The following is a 25,054-nucleotide window of genomic DNA, read 5'->3' on the forward strand; positions in this document are numbered from 1 at the left end:
CCCCAAAAAAAAAACTCACTCACATCCAAAAAAAACCCCCCCACTGCTACTATTATTGTTGGATTTTAAAGTATAAAAAGCTGCAGCAGAAGTAGTAGTAGTAGTAGAAGTCATATCATCATAGTGTGAGTGAAATCATTAACATAAAAAAAAAAAAAGATTATGACGCACCTCCATCATGTGTAATGTAAATATGGCCGCTACAAAAAAAACCCCAAAATTCAAAAATCCTGCATCTGTAATATTTCATCATCATCATCATCATCACATCTGTTTAGAAGAAATTATATTATATGAATGCAGCTCCGAACTCAAAAGTCTATAAGAAAAAAAGCCATGTTTCCTGTTTCCTGTTGAGCATCTGCAGACAGGAAGTTAATGATTTCATCTGAGACGTCATAATGAAGTTTACATTTTGGCTTTTAATTCATCTATCCAAAAAAAAAGAAAAAAAAAGAAGAGACAACGTAATAATAATACTAATAAAAAGTCATCGATCGTAAACTCAGACGCTGTTTGTGACTTTTCATATCGTGGCTTCAAATGAACGTTTTTAAAAAAATGTCTTTTAGTATCAAAGAACTGGGTTTAATAAGTAATTCATAGATTAGATTTGATGGGTTTTAATTAATGGGCGGACCACTTCCTGTGAGCTCGTAGTTCAGTCTACATTTAATAAACCAACCAGTCAGCTGGGCTTTTATTTTGTTAACTCATATTAAGTGCTCTTCTGACTAAACGTGTGACTTAACGTTCATGGCTTCAAATCAGCAGCAAACTTTTCTTTATTCAACCGTTTACTTTGTCGCCGTCGCCGTCCATCCTAGATTTCATTAGAAGAAGAAGAAGCGTCAACCTTTTTTTGTCCTTTCATTTAAATACGATCCTCTCAGAAAACGCTATCGTCGCCTATCAGGAGAATTCACGTGAGACCGAATCGACCGTCTCCTGCCTGTAAAAACCCGACCCTGCTCGAGTCTTCCATCGCTCTTCATTTTGCTTCACTTCACACGAGCAGGAGTGTTTTTTTCTTCTCCTTCTTCTTCTTCTTCTTAACGTCTTAAAGGCATCACTTTGGTACGAGCGTATTGCTTCTATACATCCATCATCACTTCCTGTTTGTCTTTAACGAGCCTCTCAGCCTCTCTGCTTCTTTCTGTTCATTACCATTCAAACCAGTTTTAACGGGAACCCGGACCGAACCGAACCGAACCTGTCACCCGTCTCTCTGAAGGGAATCAATCATTTTAAGCTTCATGATTAGGAGGGCAGGAGGGCAGGAGAGAGAGAGAGAGAGAGAGAGAGAGAGAGAGAGAGAGAGAGAGAGAGAGAGAGAGAGAGAGAGAGAGAGAGAGAGAGAGAGAGAGAGAGAGAGAGAGAGAGAGAGAGAGAGAGAGAGAGAGAGAGAGATAACAAAAAAATAACACATTTAGTAAGAAAATAAAAAGACAAACTGTTCAAACCAAAGTCGTGATTAGAAAAAAAAAAAGAAGCACCCATATCTCTCCCCAACGGTGACGGCAGCACTGAAAAAGTCCCAGCGCTTGAAAATCTGTGTGTCGTTGTCGTGGCTTTAAAAAAAAAAAGAAAAAAAAGAAGGTCTCCAGGAAGAAAAAAAACAACCCAGGTGTCATTTTTCCAGGTTTCATCCAGGAGAGCGTTCCAAGCTTCCCAAACGTGATGAGAGCAGTCAGTATTTACCCGAGCTGGGACCAACCAGCTTCACTATGAGTCCCAGTGTGTGTGTGTGTGTGTGTGTGTGTGTGTGTGTGAGTCCGTGTGTCTCTGTGTGTGTGTGTGTGTGTGTGAGTCCGTGTGTCTCTCTGTGTGTGTGTGTGTGGCAGTATGTGTGTGTGTGTGTGTGTGTGGCAGTATGTGTGTGTGTGTTATTTGTTGCGCAGCAGCTCCAGCTGATCCTGGTATTCCGTGAACAGTCTCTGGAATCGCAGGTTTTCTCCGATGACGGGTAAAACCTCCCGCAGTAACTCCCGCTTACGCAAACCCTGAAAACACAAAGAATAGAAGATGTTTGTGGAAGAAGTACTCTGATACTTTACTCTAGTAAAAGTACACAGAGAACAAAATAAAAATCCTGCATTAAAAATACTATTACAGTAAAAGTACTGCAGTATTATAGTGATGTAGTATGCAGTATTACAGTAAAAGTACTGCAGTATTATAGTGGTGTAGTATGCAGTATTACAGTAAAAGTACTGCAGTATTATAGTGATGTATTATTCAGTATTATAGTGATGTAGTATGCAGTATTACAGTAAAAGTACTGCAGTATTATAGTGGTGTAGTATGCAGTATTACAGTAAAAGTACTGCAGTATTATAGTGATGTAGTATGCAGTATTATAGTGATGTAGTATGCAGTATTATAGTGATGTAGTATGCAGTATTATAGTGATGTAGTATGCAGTATTATAGTGATGTAGTATGCAGTATTACAGTAAAAGTACTGCAGTATTATAGTGATGTAGTATGCAGTATTACAGTAAAAGTACTGCAGTATTATAGTGATGTAGTATGCAGTATTACAGTAAAAGTACTGCAGTATTATAGTGATGTAGTATGCAGTATTATAGTGATGTAGTATGCAGTATTACAGTAAAAGTACTGCAGTATTATAGTGATGTAGTATTATAGTGTAGTACCAGAGTGGTGGGGTCCCAGGCTGTAGCAGCTGATTTATGAACAGGACCGAGCAGCTCCTTACACAACTCTCTGAGACGATACTCTGAACCTGAAGAGAGAGAACACACACACACACACACACACACACACACACACACACACACACACACACACACACACACACACACACACACACACACACACACACACACAGAGACACACACACACACACACACACACACACAGAGTCTTAGATCTCTGAGACAGGATATGAAACGTGTGTGGTGCTGGTCTGTGGCGTGTCGTACCTTCGTTGACGAGGAACCGGGCGTAGATGAGCATCCAGTATCGATACTCCTGCGCTGACTGCAGGGTGAGAGCAGACGCCAGCTGGTTCTCCAGGAAGGCCAGCGTCATGCTCTGCTGCAGGTGGTGAGGGGTGGAGGAGAGCCGCGACGCCAGCCGCCCAGCGCTGCACACACACACAGAGACAGAGACAGAGACAGAGACACACAGACACACACACACACACACACACACACACACACACACAGAGACACAGACAGAGACACACAGACAGAGACACACACACACACACAGAGACACACACACACAGAGACACACAGACAGAGACACACACACACACACACAGACAGACAGAGACACACACAGACACAGAAACACAGACACAGAAACACAGACACACACAGAGACACAGACAGACACACACAGACACACACACACACACACACACACACACAGACAGAGACACAAACACACAGAGACAGAGACACACACACACAAACACAGAGACACACAGAGACACACACAGAGACACACACACACACACACACAGACACACACACAGACACACACACAGACACACACACACACAGAGACACACACACACACACACACACACACACACACACACAGACACACACACACACACAGACACACACACACACAGAGACACACAGAAAGACAGGGTTTATTTTACTCTGTCACATTTAATCTGGTAAGAAGTGAAACATTTAACATGAAACATGAACTGTCTTACTTGAGGTTGCGTCCCTGCATGACGGCCAGCGGCCCAGAAGACACAGGTGCATCTTGGGTAGGAAGGCAGCTCCTGAAGTCAGCACACTGGACCAGAGAGTCTCCTTTATCTGCTATCAGAGTCCTGAGAGACACACGGAGGAAGACATTTAAAATGCTTCACTCAGACTCTCTGATGGACGTCCTGCAGCTACATTACATATTCATTTCATTTGATATTTAATTCATATTTGTTTATAAGAATCTTTTAAATGTTCTGAGTTAAAATGTTCCTCGGCCATCTCTACAGAGTCGGGTTCAGAGTCTCACCACGTCTCCAGTGACGAGCTGAAGCAGTACGACTTCCCGTTGGACAGACCGATGACGGGGACTCCCTGCTGGGTCAGCATGGAGTGAGACACTGTGATGTCAGCACCTACACACACACACACACACACACACACACACACACACACAGACACACAGACACACAGACACACAGACAGACACACACACACACACACACACACACACACACACACACACAGACAGACACAGACACGCAGACACACACACAGACAGACACAGACACACACACACACAGACAGACACACAGACACACACACACACAGACAGACACAGACACAGACACACACACACACAGACACACACACACACACAGACACACACACACACACACACACACACACACACACAGACATATTAATTATAAAGAAAACTTCTCAAAGTAAATCATATTTATTTACTTTCTTTCTGAGAGTAAGATGAACGTCAGGCTGATGTCTTTATGTTACACATGAGAGCTGAGGAGTCTGGATGTGGTTAGCCTAGCTTAGCATAAAGACTGTAAGTAGATGGAAACAGCTAGCCTGGTTCTGTCCACCTACACACTCGTCTCAAGCTGCCTGATTAACATGTTGAATCATGTTTAATTATAACAGTAACAGGACAATAAGTAGTTCATCATGGTCCTGACTCCAGCTTCATGTCTAACACTCTGATACAGATCTTATTTCCCTCCAGGAAAGAAATAAATAAAGTGTTAAACGTGTTCCTCACCAGTTAAAATGGTTTGCAGAGACTCGTTCTTCACCAGAGCTTTCTGCTTCTGAACGTCCCTGCACACAAAAACACACAATCATGTTATTACAACCCACACCAGGAGACAATGACAGAATACAAACAAAGAACTAATTAAAGAGAAAATACTGAGACCAACGCACACAAGAGAAAATAAGAATGATAACAATGTCATGTAAAAAAATGAAATAATAAAAATAAAAGAATAAGAGATAAAGTTTATTAAAGGTCACAGTTAAAAACAGATTAAAGAGACAAAACAAGAGTAAAAATGAAATAAAAGAGATAAAGTTTAATACAATCTAGACTTAAAAAGAAGTATATAAGTATAAGTGTTCTAATCCTTAAATAAATTGATGCATTCTGGACCCATTTTTTACTCATCAAATGTGTTTTATCAAGCAATTATTTTATGATTTGTGTATTTTTTTGCTGCTTTGTAACTTTAGAGTTTGATGCGTTCTCTATAAATAAACTTTACTGTTACAGTTTATTATAAGAAGATGAAGTTTATTATAAGAGTCTTAAATCTGATGGATGAATTAACTAATGAAAAACTGACTTGTACATTATGAGACGATGATTAAACAGAGGAAACGATAACTGACTATTTTTGCAAACCTAATAAGAATCAGCTGATATGAGCAGAGACATAAAATGGTTTCCATGGTTACACTGACCAGACGAACAGCGTGGCTCCGGCCGTCAGCGCCATGACGAAGTGGGCGGAGCAGTGCAGCGCTGAGGCCGGCGTGGCCAGCTGGATGGCAGGAAGGAGCCGCCGGCCGCAGGAAGAGAACACCGACAACATCCTGTCCTGACAGGCCACGGCGATGACGTCACTGAGGAAGAGGAAGAGGAGGAGGGAGAGGAGGAGGAAGTGTTCAGATATCTGTGACTCTTATTACACATTTATTCATTCGGCTTTTTAGACTATTTTCAGCGTGTGATGATTCTGAAAGCACAAACATCCACAACCTGTAAACACATATAACCATTATTACTGTTTAAAGGAGTCATTTTTATATTTATGACTATTATACATGAAATTTAAAGAGTTCTTGATACCCGAGGAGACAGATTCAAAGTTTTATTTTAAGATAACTGACTTCTTAGGGTCATATCTTTAGTATAATTCCTGTAAAAACATAATTAGAATCAGCTGATACCAGTTGAGACATAAAAGAAATAATAAAACATCCCCGGTTGTCTTTATAATTATCCGTAGGTATCACAGTGACTCAATGTTGACATGGGCCAGTATGAGAGTCTGGTGGTATGATAACCATAAGAAAAAATATCATGGTTTCATGTTATGGTGGTATTGTGATTCCAGCTCTAAAATGTTCCTAAAAGGAAGAAAAATAAAGACAGACATGTTCATTTAACCTGAATCTGTAATGACAGTGTGAGGGGTCGTCATACTCTACGCTGCAGCTGCACCACCTGAGAGATTTCTGACCTTTCCACTTCCTGTCTTTGACCAGCACTTCCTGTCTTTGACCAGCACTTCCTGTCTTTGACCAGACTAAAAACAGCTCATACCTCAGGAACGGTATGATAGAAAACTTGGCGGTTTGGGTTATCGTGACTTTTCATATCGCGGTATACCTTGAACACGGTTATCATCCCATGCCTAACTGAATGTGTGATATATTCTGATCATGGGTTTGATAATAAATGTGGTCTAATGTGTTTCAGTCTAGGGGTCCTTGGTGTGAGAGATAACTAGAAGGCTCTGATGAAATTTGGTGTGGATTACCGTAATTACTGGTAAAGCAGCAACAAAAAATTTCAAAGAGCAAACAGAAGCAGATCAGAAAAGGAGGCTTCATACTAAAATATAATAGAAGAAGTAGAAATAAAGATCTCTCTCTAATATGAGCCTGGTTCTCTGTAGTGGAGGTAAATAAAGACCCTGACCACTATTATAGGAAATACGGTAAATCTTGTGAATTTGGTTAATATGTAAACTGATCTTAAAATAAGTGATTATGTATTCCAACCATGATGGTGAGATGCAGTTTGTGTATGAAATGTGTGTGTGTGTGTATGTGTGTGTGTGTGTGTGTGTGTGTGTTACCTGCTCCCTGCAGCAGTGACCACTGAGCTGGGCAGCAGTGTGTTCCAGTCTCTTCCGTCTCTGGAGCATCGCAGCTGGCTGAGCTTCGAACCCGAGACCACCGACACCTCGTTCTCCACCTCCAGGAACACTGAGGGCTCCATGCTCACCTACACACACAGACACACACACACAGACACACACACACACACACACACACACACACACAGGGTCATTAAGAGTTTAATATAAAAACATCTGAGTTCTTACATTTTTATCTTATCTCTCCTGTTTCATGAGTTATAATAGCGCTTTCTCACTTCCTGTTTTTATCGAGTCATGAAAAGTGCGACACAAATACAATCTGATGAACTGATTGATTGATTTGCTCCTAAAATATAATGAAGTCTAACTGATGGATGATAAACTCCAGTATAAACTAACAGTGACCGACTCAGAGTGTCGTTGTGTTTGTTACCTGCAGGCTGAAGGACTTCTGGATGCTCGGCGTTGGAAGTTTGAGAGCAGCGACGGGAGGAGCAGGAGCTGCCACCCTGCTGGGCCCCTGCTCTGCTGGAGGAGTAATCTGAGGAGGAGGAAGAGGAAGAGGAGGAGGAGGAGGAGGAGGAGGAGGAGGAGGGGGGGGGTTAAAAAATACTCTCATCTTCAGCTTCTGTCTCCAAACATCTGCTCCAACTGAAAAAACTATTTGGATTAAAAGAAGCTCCAAAACTTCTGGATTAAAACACTTCATTCTGCCTCTACTATTACTATTACCTCTACTGCCATATTTCAAACCATACCCCCCCCCCCCCCCCTTTGTTAATATTTCCATGACTAAAACAAACACTACCAGTAGAGCTGAAACGGTCTACCTGTCTGTCTACCTGAGTGAAGGGCTGGGAGACCGTAGTGGCCATCTTGTCTTTCCTGGGCCGTCCCTTTTTCCTCTTCTCCACCACCTCTCCTCCGTCCATCAGCATGTCCGTTTTCCTCTTGGTGAACGCCAGATTCTTGTTGATGGTGGCCATCTTGTCCTCGCTGTCGCTGCTGGTGTCTTCTTTGGATTTGATGTCTTTCAGGGCGGAGATGCCGTCTTTCGTCCTGAGAAACAGACAGAAAGGAGCAGTTTGGTTTTTTGGACTTCCTTCATAATTTGCAGCGTATTTATTGCACAGTTTGACTTTTATTGCAACAATCACCTGTCCAGAGGGGAGAGTCCTGTGGTGGAGGTGATGGCGGCAGTGACACCCGGCGTGGCCTTTGACCTCTCTGTGAAGCGGGAGTCCAGAGCTTTCATGGGCTCTATCTTGGAGGCAGAAGTGAGCAGCAGACTGGACTTCACACTGGAAGATAGAGAGAAAACAGAATGATAAGTAGAAGAAGAGAAGAAATGAAAGGTAGCTAACAGGAGGAGGGGGGCATTAAAGTGGGCTGTGTACCCGTCCTTGTTGTCCTCCAGACCCTTGCTGGTGCTGTTGGGTGGAGGTAAGTTGAGCATGGAGTCGTGGCTGGGCCGTAGCCCCAGAGAGGAGGCCTGTCCTGGGCTGGAGTCAGAGCTGAGCTGGGAGGTGAGCTGGTTGGACATGGACGACCCAGACGGCAGGATGGGAGCGCTGTTAAACAGAGCTGGAGAGAAATCCCTGGAGAGAGAGAGAGAGAGAGAGAGAGAGAGAGAGAGAGAGAGAGAGAGAGAGAGAGAGAGAGAGAGAGAGAGAGAGAGAGAGAGAGAGAGAGAGAGAAAAAGAGAGAGACATGGTCAACTACTGCAGTTTGTACTACTATCACTATGACTACAACCATTAATACTACGGCCTCTACTACTACTACCACTACTACTACTGCTGCTGCTACTACAACTAATAATATTAATACTGCCTCTACTACTTCTATCTCTACTACTACTACTACTACTAGTACTAGTACTACTACTACTTCTACCTCGTCCCCTACTACTATTCCTTCTATCTCTACTACTACTACTACTACTACCTCTACTACACCTACTTCTACCTCCTCTAATACTACTATTCCTTCTATCTCTACTACTCCTACTCCTACTACTACTATTATTACTACTACTACTACTACTACTTCTGCCTCCTCTACTTCTTGTACTACTACTACTATTATTCCTTCTATCTCTACTACCACTTCTACCTCCTCTACTACTACTACTATTCCTTCTATCTCTACTACTACTACTACTACGACTACTACTACTACTACTACTACTATTCCTACTCCTACCTCCTCTACTACTACTACTATTATTCCTTCTATCTCTACTACTACTACTCCTACGACTACGACTACTACTACTACTACTACTACTACTACTATTCCTACTCCTACGACTACGACTACAACTACTACTATTCCTTCTATCTCTACTACTACTACTCCTACTACTCCTACTCCTACCTCCTCAACTACTACTACTACTACGTCCACCCCCTCTACTACTACTACTCCTACTACTCCTACTCCTACCTCCTCAACTACTACTACTACTACGTCCACCCCCTCTACTACTACTACTACTACTACTACTACTACTACTACCTCCTCTACTACTACTACTACTACTACTACTTGTGCCTCCTCTACTACTACTACAACCTCTACTGTTACTGCTGCTGTTGAGAGGAACCTGGGCTGGGGGTCATTTTTTATTTTTATTATTAGGTTTTTATAGGTTGGCTGGGCTCCTAGTAACTGAGACCTGACCCAGGACCTGAGTGGGACCGGGTCCAGACTGTATTCAGCCTAACTGAGTTAATAAGACTCTTCTCCTTCTTCTTCTACAGGTGTCCAGGAGGACTGTGTATCAGCTCTGGTCACATGATGCACAGACAGAGCTGTGAGGGGGGTCGTGTGTCTTTATTCAGTAAAGTTATTTATGCTGGTCAGGTTTCGGTGGATTATTTGTGGATGTTTGAGGTCTTTTAGAAACCCTTACATGCTTTGATACATCACATTAAATATATTGAGGGAATTTAGGATAAGATAAGATCACAGCAAGACCCACAGCACCCACTCTGGTCTCAATATGCACCTTTACCCTCAAGGATTCAGACTAAAAGAGGCATCACATCCTTTTGTCTCACTCAGTATTCAGCTGATTAACGAGCTTTCATCACATGACACCTTCCATGAACCTTATTAATGATTCTTTATTTATATTTTTATTGGTGATTTTTGTCATACTTTGATGTTTTTTGGTGCTCTTTGTGCAAATTCCTCTGAGGGGCCAATAAAACTTTCATTCATTCATGTGTGTTTAACCTTCCTGTCGTCCTCCCGGGTCAAATTGACCCCAGCTGTTTTGACTGTTCCTTCTTCCCTTCCTTCCTACTCCCTCCCTCCCTTCCATCCTTCATCCTTTCCTTCCTTCTTTCCTCTGTCCTTCTTTCCTTCCTTCCCTCCTCCCTCCCTCCCTCCTTCCTTCCTTCTGTCCTTCTTTCCTTCCTTCCTCCTTTCCTTTCCTCCCTCCCTTCCTTCTCTCCTCTCTCCCTCCCTCCTTCCTTCCTTCCTTCTGTCCTTCTTTCCTTCCTTCCTCCTTTCCTTTCCCTCCTTTCCTTTCCCTCCCTTCCTTCCCTCCTTCCTTCCTAATTTCCATCCATCCATCCATCCTTCCTTCCTTCCTTCCTTCCTTCCTTCCTTCCTTCCTTCCTTCCTTCCGAGGACAACAGAAGGGTTAATAAGCACATGTATCTTGCCTCAGAAAGTCAGTATGAGTGTACAGGCTACATCACTGATCACAGTTACTGGTTGTAAATGATTTCTCACCCTGTGTCCAGCTGAGCGATGCACAGCGGTGTGATTCGTCTTCTGCCGTCGGCCGTTCTCGTCTCCACCTGCTTCTTCAGGAGGTTCTGCAACAACACCACAAATATAAAACATGTCAGAATATAACACATCATTCATCTTTATCTAACACACCACTGATATTTAAATATGTGTTATAGGAGTATCTAATCTATTTTATCTACTTAATCTATTCTGTTTCTATTGTCTTCAGATAGAAATAGAATTAGTTATCAACACTTTCTACATGTTGTCATTTCCTGCCTTCCTGATGTCTAAAAATACCTGAATATAGAAGGTAAACTTAATATTTTCCTCTCAGCCGAAACAGAAAGCATGGAAATGTTTTCATACAAATTACCTGCTTTAATATGTTAATTCATTTTGTGTATAAAATTATGATTAACCCTCCTGTTGTCCTCAGGAGAGGAGGAAAGGAGAGAGGAAGGAAAGGAGGAACGAAGGAAAGGAGTAAGGATGAAAAGAGGAAGGAATTTAGAAGAGAAGGAAGGAAGGAAGGAGTAAGGAGGGAAGGAGGGAGAAAAGGGTGAAGGAAGGAAGAAAGGAAGTAAGGAAGGAAGGAAGGAAAGGAGGATGGAGGGAGGGAGGAAAGGAGGAAGGAAGGACGGAAGGAGGAGGGAGAAAAGAAAGAAGGATGGAGGGGAAGAAGGAAGGAAAAAATAAAGAAAGAGGGAAGAAGGGAGGAAGAAAGGAACCGTCAAAAGAGAGATGGGGTCAATTTGACCCGGGAGGACGACAGGAGGGTTAAAAAGAAAGCTAAAAACTTTAACCTGCTATTCTACCTATGTCATTTTACGTGATTTTATATATTGTATTTATTCTGTTTTAGCTTCTTCTACTTTTTGTAACAGTATTTAACACTAGTGTTTTCTACTTCCTGTCCCCACCTTCCTGATGTCCTCCAGAGACTCTCCGTTCATCACGCTGTTCAGTTTGGGTGTGGAGGCTTCAGGTCCGACACCAGCTGGTCCTGAATGTGTCTGAGCGGAGGTCTGCCTCTCCTGCTGGTACTTGAGCATCTCTGGGTTCTCGATGATGGTGGTGGAGAGCTGAGCCTCGGTGCTGGTGATGGCCAGACTCTTACCGTAGATGTTCTGATGGATGGTGTTCTGCATGACAGGGAGAGGGAGAGGGAGAGAGAGAGAGAGAGAGATGTTAAGTTTTTAATGATTTGAATGATGGAGGGAACTAAACAACATCAGCATGAAACAAGTGTGATGTAGGAACTTAAAGGTGCAGTGCAGGACTTTTGTCTCCCCCTTCTGGCAGTGAGAGTAATTACAAAAACACTTGACACGTGCTTATGTCACAGAGCTTTTAATTAATCTGTAGTTTATCTTGTTTTATAGACTTTCCTTTTTTTAAATCAGTTTGACTTTATCTTCTTTGTTTTCATGTTTAAACAAAAAAAATCTATGCTGCTGAATTTTACTTTCTGCTGCTGTTTGCTCGTTCTATTGTTTCAAATGTAAAACACAGATGCATTTTATCATGAAAGAAGCAATATAAATGAAATTATCATCATTATCATCATCATTATTATTATAGTTTCTAATGCAATCTACTGTATCACTACTGTTGTGGCTGTTAAAAGGTGGATAAAATGTTTTGAGTGTCACATGATCCCTAATGACTAAATAACTAATGTCACCATGAGATTTTGATCCATTTGGTTTGATAACATTTGTAAAGTCTAGAAAAGCCGCACATTTAAATGATTTCATCCTCCTTTAATTTAGCCGTAAGTTAGCCTCCTTGGCCAGCCGAAGTCTGCTTTCATGCATTTGATTACTCAGCGCCGTAATATCAAACCCAACATCAGACTAAACACTCTATTATACTCTGAAATACAGAGAGAGATTTATCAGGCTTAATTTCTCTTAAAGTTTTGAGATTAACAACATTATTCAATTCTATCTACGGTAATTATTTATTATGTTTCTTTAACTGCTGCTGCTTTCATATGATGTGTGTCTCACCTTCTCCTCCTCACTCAGCGGGTCTCCCAGTTCATCCAATGAGAAGTCCAGGTACGCCACGGTACCGTCCATTGAACACACCAACATCCCCAGACCTGTCAGAGTCCTGAGACACACACACACACACACACACACACACACACACAGAGACACACACAGAGACACACACACACACATTTAGGGCCATTATAAAAGAGATGCTTAACTGTAGTCAAATATCGCTGTTTATATTATAAAACTATACAACATTAATAGTTGTATATTTATGTGCTATAGACATAAGACCAATATAAAGTCATTGTGATGAATCATTGGACTGAATGTGTGATATCTGGAGCATAATACAATAATAATATTATAATAGTTGACTTGTAAGGTCTGATTAAAACTCACCAGGAAATGTCCATAATTGATTTATCAAACAGATCATGGATGACCACCAGGGGGCGCTTCAGAGAGGTCAGCTGGACAGAACAGAGAGATTCAGTTAGTATCAAGATTACGACCAAAACTGACTTGTATGTATTATCATGAAAGTTTAGTGTGAACTGACCCAGACGGAGAGCGACCGGTCTTTGCTGCCGACGGCGCAGCAGCAGTACGGACAGCTGGGCTTTGGAGAGCTGCCGTTCTTCTGCTTCTTCTTAAAAATCTTTGGGTTGAATTTCTACAGAAACAGAAAGAAGAAACGTAAGATGCATAAAAAATGTAATTAAATAAAAAAGAAGTGTGTTTTTTAAATCTCTAAAGTTAAAGAGCTCTCACCACTACGGTCACGGCTTTACGGTGGCCCACAAAGTCCATGTTGGTCTTCCAGCCGTCTCTCTCCACGATCTGAGCGGTGGGGCCGGAGTTGTTCATGGCGTGGGCCGACACCAGGTACTGACCGTCCGGAGACCAGGACAGACGCAGGACATGAGTCGTCCCTCCACACTGAGACAGAGACACCAACATTACTCACACTCTTCCTTTAATTAGTCACGAATATCTACTTATATTATAACCCTCCTGTTGTCCTCGAGTCAAGGAAGGAAGGGAGGAAGAAGGAAGGAAAGGTGGGAGGAAAGAAGAAGGAAAGGAGGGAGGAAAGAAAGAGAGAAGGTGGGAGGGAGGAAGGAAAGGAAGGAAGGAAGGAAGGAAGGAAGGGAGGGAGGACAGAAGGAAGGAAAGAAAGAGGGAAGGAAAGAATGAGGGAGGGAGGAAATATAGAAGGAAGGAAAGGAAGGAGGGAAGGAAAGGAAGGAAGGAGGGGAAAGAAGGAAAGAAGGGAGGGAGGAAGGAAAGAGGGAAGGAAAGAAGGAGGGATGGAGAGAGGAAGGAAGGAAGAAAGGGGGAAGGAGGGAGGAAAGAAGGAAGGAAGAAAGGGGGAAGGAGGGAGGAAAGAAAGGAAGGAGGGAAGGAAAGAAGGAGGGAGGGAAGAAGGAAGGACAGAAGGAAGGAAGAAAGGGGGATGGAGGGAAGGAAGGAAGAAAGGAAAGGAGGAAAGGAAGGAGAGAAGGAAAGAAGGAGGGAGGGAAGAAGGAAGGACAGAAGGAAGGAAGAAAGGGGGATGGAGGAAGGAAGGAAGGAAGGAAGAAAGGGGGAAGGAGGGGGGAAAGAAGGAAGGAAGAAAGAGGGATGGTGAGAGGAAAGAGAGAGAGAAGGAGGGAGGAAGGAACCGTCAAAACAGACGGGGTCAATTTGACCCAGGAGGACGACACGAAGGATGAATAACCAGAACAATATGTGCTGTGTTACTATAGCAACAGCATGTGAGAGTGAGCGTACCTCATTGAAGGGTTTGGTGATGTTGGCCTCCATCTGCCAGTCCACCGTCCTCCACACTTTGAGGCTGTGGTCGTCGGCCTGGGAGGCGATGTACTTCCCCACCGGGTCCCACGTCAGACCTTTAACCAGCCCAGTGTGTCCCCGAAGACACGTCACCATCTCTGAAGAGACAAGAGAGACACACAGAGACAAGTCAGACGGCTGCGGAGCCAGGCGGGGAGTTCCTGTCCTCTGAAATGAAGCCAACGTGGAAGTAACTTAGAGCTGCATTCTATCAAAAGGCCACCAGGGGGCGACCGTCTCTATACAAGTCAATGGAGAATTCACCAACTTCTCACTTGATTTCTAACCTCAGTAAACGTTTTCAAAATGTGTTTATGGTCTCAATCGCTAGTTTAAAGCCTTCTTCAATGCAGTATGATGTTCATTTGGGACATTTTGGCCTCCCTGATTTTATATGTGACGATAAAGCAGGCTACGTGGCTACGTTGTGATTGACAGGTTGATTGACCAATGTCCTTGAGATCCAGCCCTCGCAACCAATCGCAGCCTCCCCGCTCCGCCGTTAGTCCCGCCCATACGTCCGCCCATGACTCCGCCTCATGCCCATATAAGTAGAATCTGTGTTCATTTTTTCCCAGCATGCACCTGAAATTTTCAAGATGGCGCTGCCTAGATTTGATACTATTGGCTTCCGAGCAGCAGTCCACAAACCAATGGGTGACGTCACGGATGTTACGTCCTTTTATACAGTCTATGATTTATATACAAAACCTTCCTGTTAGACAGATATCATTCAATTTAGCTCCTGTGTCATCTTCATGCAGGTCAAACAATGATGGGAAATAAGGCCTATAATTATTTATTGAGTGCATGAATTCATCATATACTTTCCTGCTATATGTAACAATAATTCCTGCAATGTAACTGTATGCAGTACATTGTAAACATGGGTTTTTAAACAGAATAGAAACTTATTTTGGAAGTGGTGAATGATGTAATTGAATGTAATGGTTACAGATTGAGCTCAGCAGCAGAGCATCATGTTTATAATGCATCACTCAAAAAACATCTCCAGCTTCTTCACAGTTTCAGTTGAAGTACTTTTTTAAAATGTATCTGACTTTAAACTTTTCTTCCCACAAATAAAATGACTCATGGTCAAATAGAAAAGTGTCTTCTTTTTCTTTTATGTAGAAAAAATATTTTTTTCCTCCTCTTGTTGAATTAATGCTACACTGATGACAGGATTCGCTCCCGTCTCTCTCTCTCTCTCTCTCTCTCTCTCTGTGTCTCTCTCTCTCTCTCTGTGTGTCTCTCTCTCTCTGTGTCTATGTCTCTCTCTCTCTCTCTCTCTTTGTGTCTCTTACCTGGAAATTTGCGGGCGTTCCAGATGACGATGGTGTTGTCGACGCTGCAGGAAGCCAGCCAAACGTCGTGAGGAGACCAAGCCACGTCCATCACGTCTATACACACACACACACACACACACACACACACACACACACACACACACACACACACGTATATAAATACATCAGAGTCCACAGACAGTGTGTATCCTTTGTGGATATAATAAATGTAAAGGTGTGTTTTATACCTCCAGTGTGGTTCCTCAGGATGGTCACACACCTCCACTGCTCCACGTTGGCCAGCTTACTGCTCGACCCGAAAACTGTGCTGGGACCAATGAATCTGCAGAGCAAACACACACACACACACACACACACACACACACACACACACACACACACACACACACACACACACACAATATCAAACATCAACAACCACCAGCTCTGACTGTATATTGATTTGATTATTATATAATTAACAGCTGATATCAACCTATCATAGTTATATGAGTATTGCTGTATATGGTGTCTCCCACTGTGTGTGTGTGTGTGTGTGTGTGTGTGTGTGTGTGTGTGTGTGTGTGTGTGTGTGTACTTACGCGGCTCTCTTCCACACCATGACCAGCTTGTCGTCTCCTCCTGACGCCAGGTACAAACCGTTGTTGGACCAGCGCACACAGTTCACACACGCTGCGGAGACACAACACACACACACACACACACACACACACACACACACAGACAGACAGACAGACAGACAGACAGACAGACAGACAGACAGACAGACAGACAGACAGACAGACAGACAGACAGACAGACAGACAGACAGACAGACAGACAGACAGACACATGAATGATGATGAACAGATGAATATTTTTTCATATTCACCTCTTTACCATCATCTGCTGCTACTTTTATTATGATTTTAACTTTTTATTTAATAACCTTGAGGGCCGGCTGTAATGTCTTTTGGGTCTGTGAGATTTTATTGGATGCTACACTTTTTTATCTCTTTATTTTATTTACTGACCTTATTGACTTATTATGCTTATTATTCATTATTTGATCATATATCTATTTTTCTGAGTGTGGTATTTTGTAGTTGTTCTATGTATCATCATGGCTGGAATAACAATAAATCTCCTGGTCCTTTACAAACAGTAACAGCAGCACTAGGAGACATTGAGTGTCTGAGTTGAATGCTGCGTTCAGGAGCAGCTGTCAGCGCAGGAAACTCTTTATCTTCACACGTTTTTACCTTCTGGTTATTTCATTTGTCTCTAAACTCTTTGCTGCTGTTACTATGGATACAGCAAGTACCAACAATACATTTAACTATAGGAGAAGAAGACAAAGAAGCAGCCTTAGAATTAATAAAAGCTTGTGAGTCACTTGAAGGACGTTTGGTGCTGATTGAGGAGCAGAGAGTGTTTTTATAGCAGGAGTTAAACATGTGGAGAGAAGAGCTGTTTGCAGGCTGTGAAGAGGTCAACAGTTATTTATAAATCATAATGAGTAATTAAATACAGCAGAGCTCAGCCTGGTGCTGGCAGGAATGACTGTGTGACAAATAATTCAACACCTACATTTAATTATTTGGCTTTTATATTGAATTTCAGACGTGTTGAGCTTCTTTCTGCTTTCTTTAATTTAAAAAGACTTGAAACTGGGCTCTAAATACTGGTATATAATAAAATAACTGATAGTACAGGTGAGGATTTACAGGTAGCTACTTTACCTGCTACCTGTTTTCACTCATGGTGCCTTCAGGTGAGCTCGTGCTTCCCACGTTCATCTCTGACAGTTTACAGGTGAGATGATACTGATATTTATTTTATTAGATCCCTGCAGCTCGAACCACAGAAATAAACACCGTGCTTCAACATGTGCTGCGGCTCAGTTTGGTCTATAAATACTGAAACATCACAGCAACTAGTGTCTGAAATACTTGTGATCAACACACTGAATCAGCTCACACCTCTGAACTCTGCTGCTGTGCTTTCTACCTCTCTGTAGCAGCAGACATGATTTCAGAGTCAACTCACTGTTAATGAACATGAACACAGATGTAGTTTAACTGAGGGAGGCTTTGTTACCTAAGTGATTGTCCATCTGGCAAAGCATCTTGGGAATATTCTCGTTCTTCTCGTCCTCGTCTCGGAGGACAGGCGCCATGTTCCAGATCATCACCTTCCCCGAATCCTCCCCTGGAAACAAAGTCACATTCATTCAGCAGATGATCTACATCATACATACACATTTTCTCCTCCTATACTTTTAATTTGTAACATAAAATAAATCATTTCTCACAGCAAAGAAATGAGCAAGCAAAAGAAAGCTTATCTTACTGCAGCAGGTGGATAAATGCACATTAATCTGACTTCTAATTAAAATCACTAACTTTCTCCTGTACACATACCATGGAGACAATCTGATGACACTTTGACAGAAGCAAGGGTTAAAAACTTCTCTCCGACCTGAGCTACAGCTGCTCTAAATACACACTGAGAATTAAAACTGGGCGATGCATTGAGTTTTTAAGGTAAGTTGATATAATGTCATAGGAGATGCAGGACGATTTAGACCTTATTGTTAATATGGATATAGTTTATTTACACTCTTTATGACAATATTTTTGTCAGATTACGAGCAGATAACGTTACATACATGTTAAAATACTGAGGTGAACCAGAGTAAAAAACCAAGAAGAATAATTAGATGGACAGATAGTGGGAGAGAGATGGAGGGGCATGGATCAACTATTTATTCAATTAAAATGTCTTAAAATATCTTACTGTTTTGGTTTTTTTTCAAGGCGTGTCTGTGCCTTTTCCTTATGTGTATTATATGTTAAACATTCAATAAAAATTAAGTATTAAAAAAAAAAAAAAAAAAGTGCTTTATCGGGATATATGTTGTTATCTGGATAGGAGGATTTTGGTCATATCGCCCAGACCAGACCAAATCCCACTGTGTGTGTGTGTGTGTGTGTGTGTGTGTGTGTGTGTGTGTGTGTGTGTGTGTGTGTGTGTGTGTGTGTGTGTATCTTACCTTGCCCTCCAGTTGCAAATTTTGTCCCATCAGGATGAATATCAACTGAAAATATGGGTTTGCCTGTAAAGAAACAAACACAACACAGACCATGAATTAGATTCTATTCAATATCTGACTTTTAATATAATAACTGACACAAACACAGACACAGACAGACGCTGAAGCCTGACTGACACAAACACAGACACAGACAGACGCTGAAGCCTGACTGACACAAACACAAACACAGACACAGACGCTGAAGCCTGACTGACACAAACACAGACACAGACAGACGCTGAAGCCTGACTGACACAAACACAGACACAGACAGACGCTGAAGCCTGACTGACACAAACACAAACACAGACACAGACGCTGAAGCCTGACTGACACAAACACAGACACAGACAGACACTGAAGCCTGACTGACACAGACACAGACACAGACAGACACTGAAGCCTGACTGACACAGACACAGACACAGACAGACGCTGAAGCCTGACTGACACAAACACAGACACAGACACTGAAGCCTGACTGACACAAACACAGACACAGACAGACGCTGAAGCCTGACTGACACAAACACAGACAGACGCTGAAGCCTGACTGACACAAACACAGACAGACGCTGAAGCCTGACTGACACAAACACAGACACAGACCGACACTGAAGCCTGACTGACACAGACACAGACACAGACAGACGCTGAAGCCTGACTGACACAAACACAGACACAGACAGACGCTGAAGCCTGACTGACACAAACACAGACACAGACAGACACTGAAGCCTGACTGACACAAACACAGACACAGACAGACACTGAAGCCTGACTGACACACAGGAAGCATGCGTAGTAAGTTACTGAAGGATAAAACATTATATGGAACAACAACAATGGATTTCACAGTAACTTCAGTGAGCCTGGTGGAAAATCACAATTATCACCACGTCCACTGTGATCATTGACTGCTTTAACATCTCTAGTGTTTGTTTACTCTTGTTATTCTTTAGCTTATCTTTCAATGTCAATAGCACTCTAGAAAGCCGGGATGTTTGAGCTCATATATATGAAAAATAATGTTGTGTAACTTCTGAACTTTGACTCTCTGTTTGTGTAGCTTTGCTTTTTAGTCCTCACTGTGGGATTAAAACAGCTTCTGAACTCAGACACACTCACAGCTGCTGATGTTTTATAGTTTATAATCTTACTAAAAAATAAATAAAAGTGAAAAGTTAAATGAAATGAAGAGTTTACTGCAGCTGATGGCTACCTTCCCAAACTGACATCTGTGTGATTTCACCAACAGACACAATAATCATAGACATAGACAGCATATTAATATACTATTTAGACTATTATTAGTAGTACATATTACAATGTTTAGCATTAATGATAATATTGAAGTATTAAAAGATAATCGCCTTATTGTTTCACCTCATTTTTTTAAATTAAAAAAGCCAAAAATTCACCACGTCCATTGTGATAATTTACTGCTTTTACATTATAAACTGAACATCTTTAGGTGTGTACTTTGTGTGATGGTTTATTCTTATTACTATTATAATTTTTATTTTAAATACTGTATTTTATTGTTAAAAACAGGTATAACCTTGTGTGACTTCTGAACTTTGACTCTCTGCTTGTGTAGCTTTGCTTTAGTCTTCACTGTGGAGTTAAAACAGCTTCTGAACTGAGTCACACTCACAGCTGCTGATGTTTTATAGTTGATAATCTTACTAAAATATTAAATATAAACAAGTGAAAACCGTTAACAGTTAACATCTACTAACGGCTAACTTTCCTAACTGACAGCTGTGTCACTTCTTTAGCAGCTCCTCTATTTATGTTTATCAAACGCTCCAAAAATATATTAAAAATAAGTCATTTTAAAGACATAAACTTGTACATGAGTGTTATTAAATTAGCAGGTAGGTTAAGTGAGCTAACGGGGTAATAGAGCTAGCTGTTTGTTGGTAGGGGGTAGAAGAAGCTGAGTGTGTGCGTGTATGCGTGCATGTTCGTGTGTGTGTGTGTGTGTGTGTTATGTTTCATATTGGTACTAACGGCTAACTTTATTTATCAAACGGCTCCAAAAATTCAATTGAAAGTGAAATTTTAAATGAAACGAACTGAAAACCGTTAACAGTTAACGTCTACTAACGGCTAACTTTCCTAACTGACAGCTGTGTGTGTCACTTCTTCAGCAGCTCCTCTGTTTATGTTTATCAAACACCCCAAAAATATTAAAAATAAGTCATTTACAGGCAGACACTTGTCCACGACGGTTACTAAATTAGCAGGTAGGTAAAGTAAGCTAACAGGGGGGATATTAGAGCTAGCTGTTTTTGGTAGGGGGGTAGAAGAAGCTAACTAAACTAGCCGGCTAGCTGATTGATAGTGAGGGATCGATACGAGACATTAAAAAGAGACACTATTAACACTAACATGTGTTAAATTAACGCTAAATAAAATGGGTAGCAAGTGTCAAAACAACCTCCACCTCCTCCTCCTCCATCATGCCCCCCCACCCATACTACATCCCTCCACCTCCCGATAACAAAAGCCCCAACTTGGTGCAACAGATTCCTGCACTGTTTCTTACCGTTGTGGCTCACCCAGCTCGGCTTTAGCAGCTTCATCCTTTTAAATTATAATAATAATAATAACAATAATAATAAAAACTTCTTCACGCCGAGCTTCACCCCCTCCTCCTTCTTTACCACCTCCTCTTTCTCCTCAAACTCTGCCCGATACTTTGCTGTTTTTGTGCTTCAGCTCCATCTCTGCAGCAGCGAGGAGCAGGAAACCCGGACGATTGACGAGGTGACACAGCCAAAAGCAGGAAGTGCTCCCGTTCAGTTTGACCGCGGAAAGGAAGTGGCTTTCAGAATAAATTTAGCAATTGGGAATATTGCAGATTTAAAAAAAAGTAGTGTAAATAAAATAAGTAGTAACATTTTATATGAGGTTCATGTTTGTGTTAATTTTGCTTATAGTGATAAATCAAGATTAAGAGCAAATAACCCTACATGTTTGTCGTTTCGGGACAGGATTGACTTGTTAACGCTTTTATTTTGAAATAGTCATGTAAATTGCACTGCGCAGACGCAGAATTTAAACTGAATTTCTGAGACAAAGATTCAACATTGATTTAATAAAAAATACGAAATATTTGTGTTGTTTTATTCTCATGAAAAAACTTCACACAATTTCTTGATTTCGTTTATTATTATTTTCTCTGTTCATTGAAGAACATCAAGAAAATATTCTTTTTATTTTTTATTTAACTTAAATTCCTTTGTTAGTCCCACAATGGGAAGATTTACATTATTGCCACCTCGTTCATAGCAAAAATAGAAAGAGTATCAATAAAAAGAATAAAGAACAATAAAAAATAAAAAATAAGTACATACACAAGCAATAAAAAGACAATAATACAATAGTTTTTTTTTTTTTAAACCTGAGTTTGATAATATACCTGTGATATCACTCCTTCACACTCTGGATGAAAGAAGCTGCTACTTTTACTTGTTTTTAAAGACCAGAAAAAGTTATTTCTTCTCCTTCTTTGTTAAACATTTATTATAAACTATAACAAGTTGTAAAAATTTAACTTCTGGATCCAAGATGTCGCCTATTCACTGTATTTCTTCATGCTATTAATCTCCAATTGAAGCAACAGAAAACTCATTTCTATCTTAAGGTTAGAAACTGGAGCCAAAAATAATATAAATATAATATCATATAAAAAGCTGTCAGAACTCTTTACATAAAACTTGCTAAATAAAACTTTATCTAATTATATGTAATAAGAGAAGGCAGATATATTTAATAACCAGGTGGACAAGTACAATACCTAAAAAAGTAAGAAAATAATAATAACAATATTGAATCTCATCTGCAGGCTCTAATTTAATAAATAATAATAAATCTGAAAAATCACAAAACAACACGTTGAAAACATCATTTTTTATTCACAGACACATTTCATGTTTCATGTTTCAGTTTCACGCTGAATAAAATAGCAACTTTCATTCATCCTGTTCAGACTTATTGTGCATTTACAGCGTAAATATGAAAATGATATTTATATATATATATATATTACACACATCCAGAAAAAGACTTTAAGGATGATTTATCTAATTCATAGCTTAACTGAACTCAAACACCAACAACAGGAAGACGAGTAAGTACAATAAAGAAAACTGTCAGGAACAAAGTATGAAATATGAATTATTATCTCAAGCATCCAATTCAGAAAATATATGTAAAACATTTCATTTACAGGAAGATCCCAGGAGAAAATCACTATATTACAAAATACATCACAAAAACACATTATATTATTTTTTTTGAGAGATTTAAGGTGGAAATTTTGGGTTCTGTTGATAATAGAGGTAAAAAAAAAAGATGCAGAGTTCAATTAACAGTCATTTACAGTCGTCAGTGTAAACAGCAGATTCAACACTTCACGATGCGTTCAGTGTCCAACACAACAGAATATTTAACATTTAGTCTGTTTCTGCAAAAAAAAGTCCTTTAAGTCACACTTTGTTTTTCAGTTTAAAGAACAAAGACACAGATTATTCTAACACCGAAGGAAGAAAAAAGTCATTTTGATGCTTTTGGCACTTTATAAAACTCTATAAAACACAAATATCGCTTTTTTGAGAAGTCCCTGAACTCGTTTCTTAAGCATCGTGTAAGCTTTTCTTTTTTTATCAAATGGGACTATGGGCAGTATTTCTTCTTTTCGTCTTTTTTTAACCAAATATAATCTCATTGTAAAAAACCAACAACAAGAAAAAAACCCCAAAGCTCAGTTTAAGACACATAATTAACTAACGAGCTATCTCAGTGGAGGAAGTGATGTGGTGATTAAAACAGAAGCTGATGGAGAAGTGAGTTACTCTGCAGCAGTGGTTTGAAGAGTATGTTTCCACACAGTGAAACTCATCCCTACTGAAATCTATTATAACTAACATTAAGCTTATTAAAACCTCTCAACAGTAAGAAACACAGTATAAAGATCCCAGCCAGCGTCACAAAGGTGTTTAAACTAGAATTCAGGTACATAGTGAAGGTTAAATATATATATATATATATATATATATATATATATATATAATTATATTATATATATATATATAAAAATATATAATATAATATATATATATATATATATATATATATATATATATTATTATATTATATTATATTATATATATATATACATATATATATATATATATATATATATATATATATATATATATATATATATATATATATATATATATATATATATATACATATATATATATATATACATATATATATATATATATATATATATATATATTATATATATATATATAAAAATATATAATATAATATAATATAGTATATATATATATATAATATAATATAATAATATATAAATATATATATATATATTTAACCTTCACTATGTACCTGAATTCTAGTTTAAACACCTTTCTATAAAAATGTCAGATGATGTCACCTCAGTTATATCAGTTACTAAGGATGAAATATTAACCCCCCCCCTAACCCTAACCCTAACCCTAACCCCCCCCCCCCCCGAAAAAACTCAATAGCATCACAAACTACAGCCTCCAAAATCACTATTAAGTTGAATCAATGCAAAGTGATTATTGGATGTGCAGTAGGAAATTGAGAGTAAAGGGTTAATCCTCATTTATAAACTCATTGAACTCATTATTTTGCATTTTATAAATTTTTTTTCATACATTTTGGTTTTTGCATAGAAGTTAATTTATTAATCGCTTGGTCTTTAGGTCTGGTTCTGCTTTTATTTTAAGAGGACCAGGTGTTTAAAAGCTGACTTGGACTCGACTGAAATCTTTGGTTACAGACATTAAAACTGTAAAATTTTGGGAAAACATATAATGTAACATGAAAAGGGGGTCGAGGGGTGTGTGTGTGTGTGGGGGGGGGGGGGTCAGGGGGGTATAAAATGCTTTTTGTGCCTTTCTGTCATTTCTATAGTGTCATAATGTCAGATGTTCAATATAGTCACAAGGTCCAAATTTGACTATTTTAACCCTCCTATTGTCCTCGAGTCAAGGAAGGAAGGGAGGAAGAAGGAAGGAAACGAAGGAGGAAGAAGGAAGGAAAGGAGGGAGGAAGAAAGAAGGAAGGAGGGAGGAAGAAAGAAGGAAAGGAAGGAGGAAGAAAGAAGGAAAGGAGGG

At 40.1% G+C, this 25,054-nt stretch overlaps 1 protein-coding gene across 1 annotated transcript; it reads right to left on the bottom strand.

The window, feature by feature from the left end:
- Positions 1-1,852: 1,852 nt before the first annotated feature.
- LOC128365426 (protein HIRA) lies at positions 1,853-16,106 on the bottom strand. Its single transcript, XM_053326168.1, has 21 exons — positions 16,018-16,106; positions 15,788-15,883; positions 14,418-14,578; positions 13,416-13,583; positions 13,204-13,317; positions 13,044-13,114; positions 12,651-12,756; positions 11,559-11,780; positions 10,633-10,718; positions 8,283-8,483; positions 8,043-8,186; positions 7,728-7,944; positions 7,319-7,426; positions 6,862-7,010; positions 5,459-5,620; positions 4,758-4,816; positions 4,008-4,113; positions 3,700-3,822; positions 2,948-3,111; positions 2,660-2,748; positions 1,853-2,003 (listed from the first exon to the last, which is right to left on the bottom strand). Exons 2-21 carry the CDS (start codon positions 15,876-15,878, stop codon positions 1,887-1,889), a joined length of 2,658 nt encoding a protein of 885 aa, XP_053182143.1. The 5' UTR covers positions 15,879-15,883; positions 16,018-16,106; the 3' UTR covers positions 1,853-1,886.
- Positions 16,107-25,054: the final 8,948 nt, after the last annotated feature.

The sequence above is a fragment of the Scomber japonicus genome, chromosome 9 (genome assembly GCF_027409825.1).
Source record: "Scomber japonicus isolate fScoJap1 chromosome 9, fScoJap1.pri, whole genome shotgun sequence".
In the NCBI taxonomy this organism is placed as follows: domain Eukaryota; kingdom Metazoa; phylum Chordata; class Actinopteri; order Scombriformes; family Scombridae; genus Scomber; species Scomber japonicus.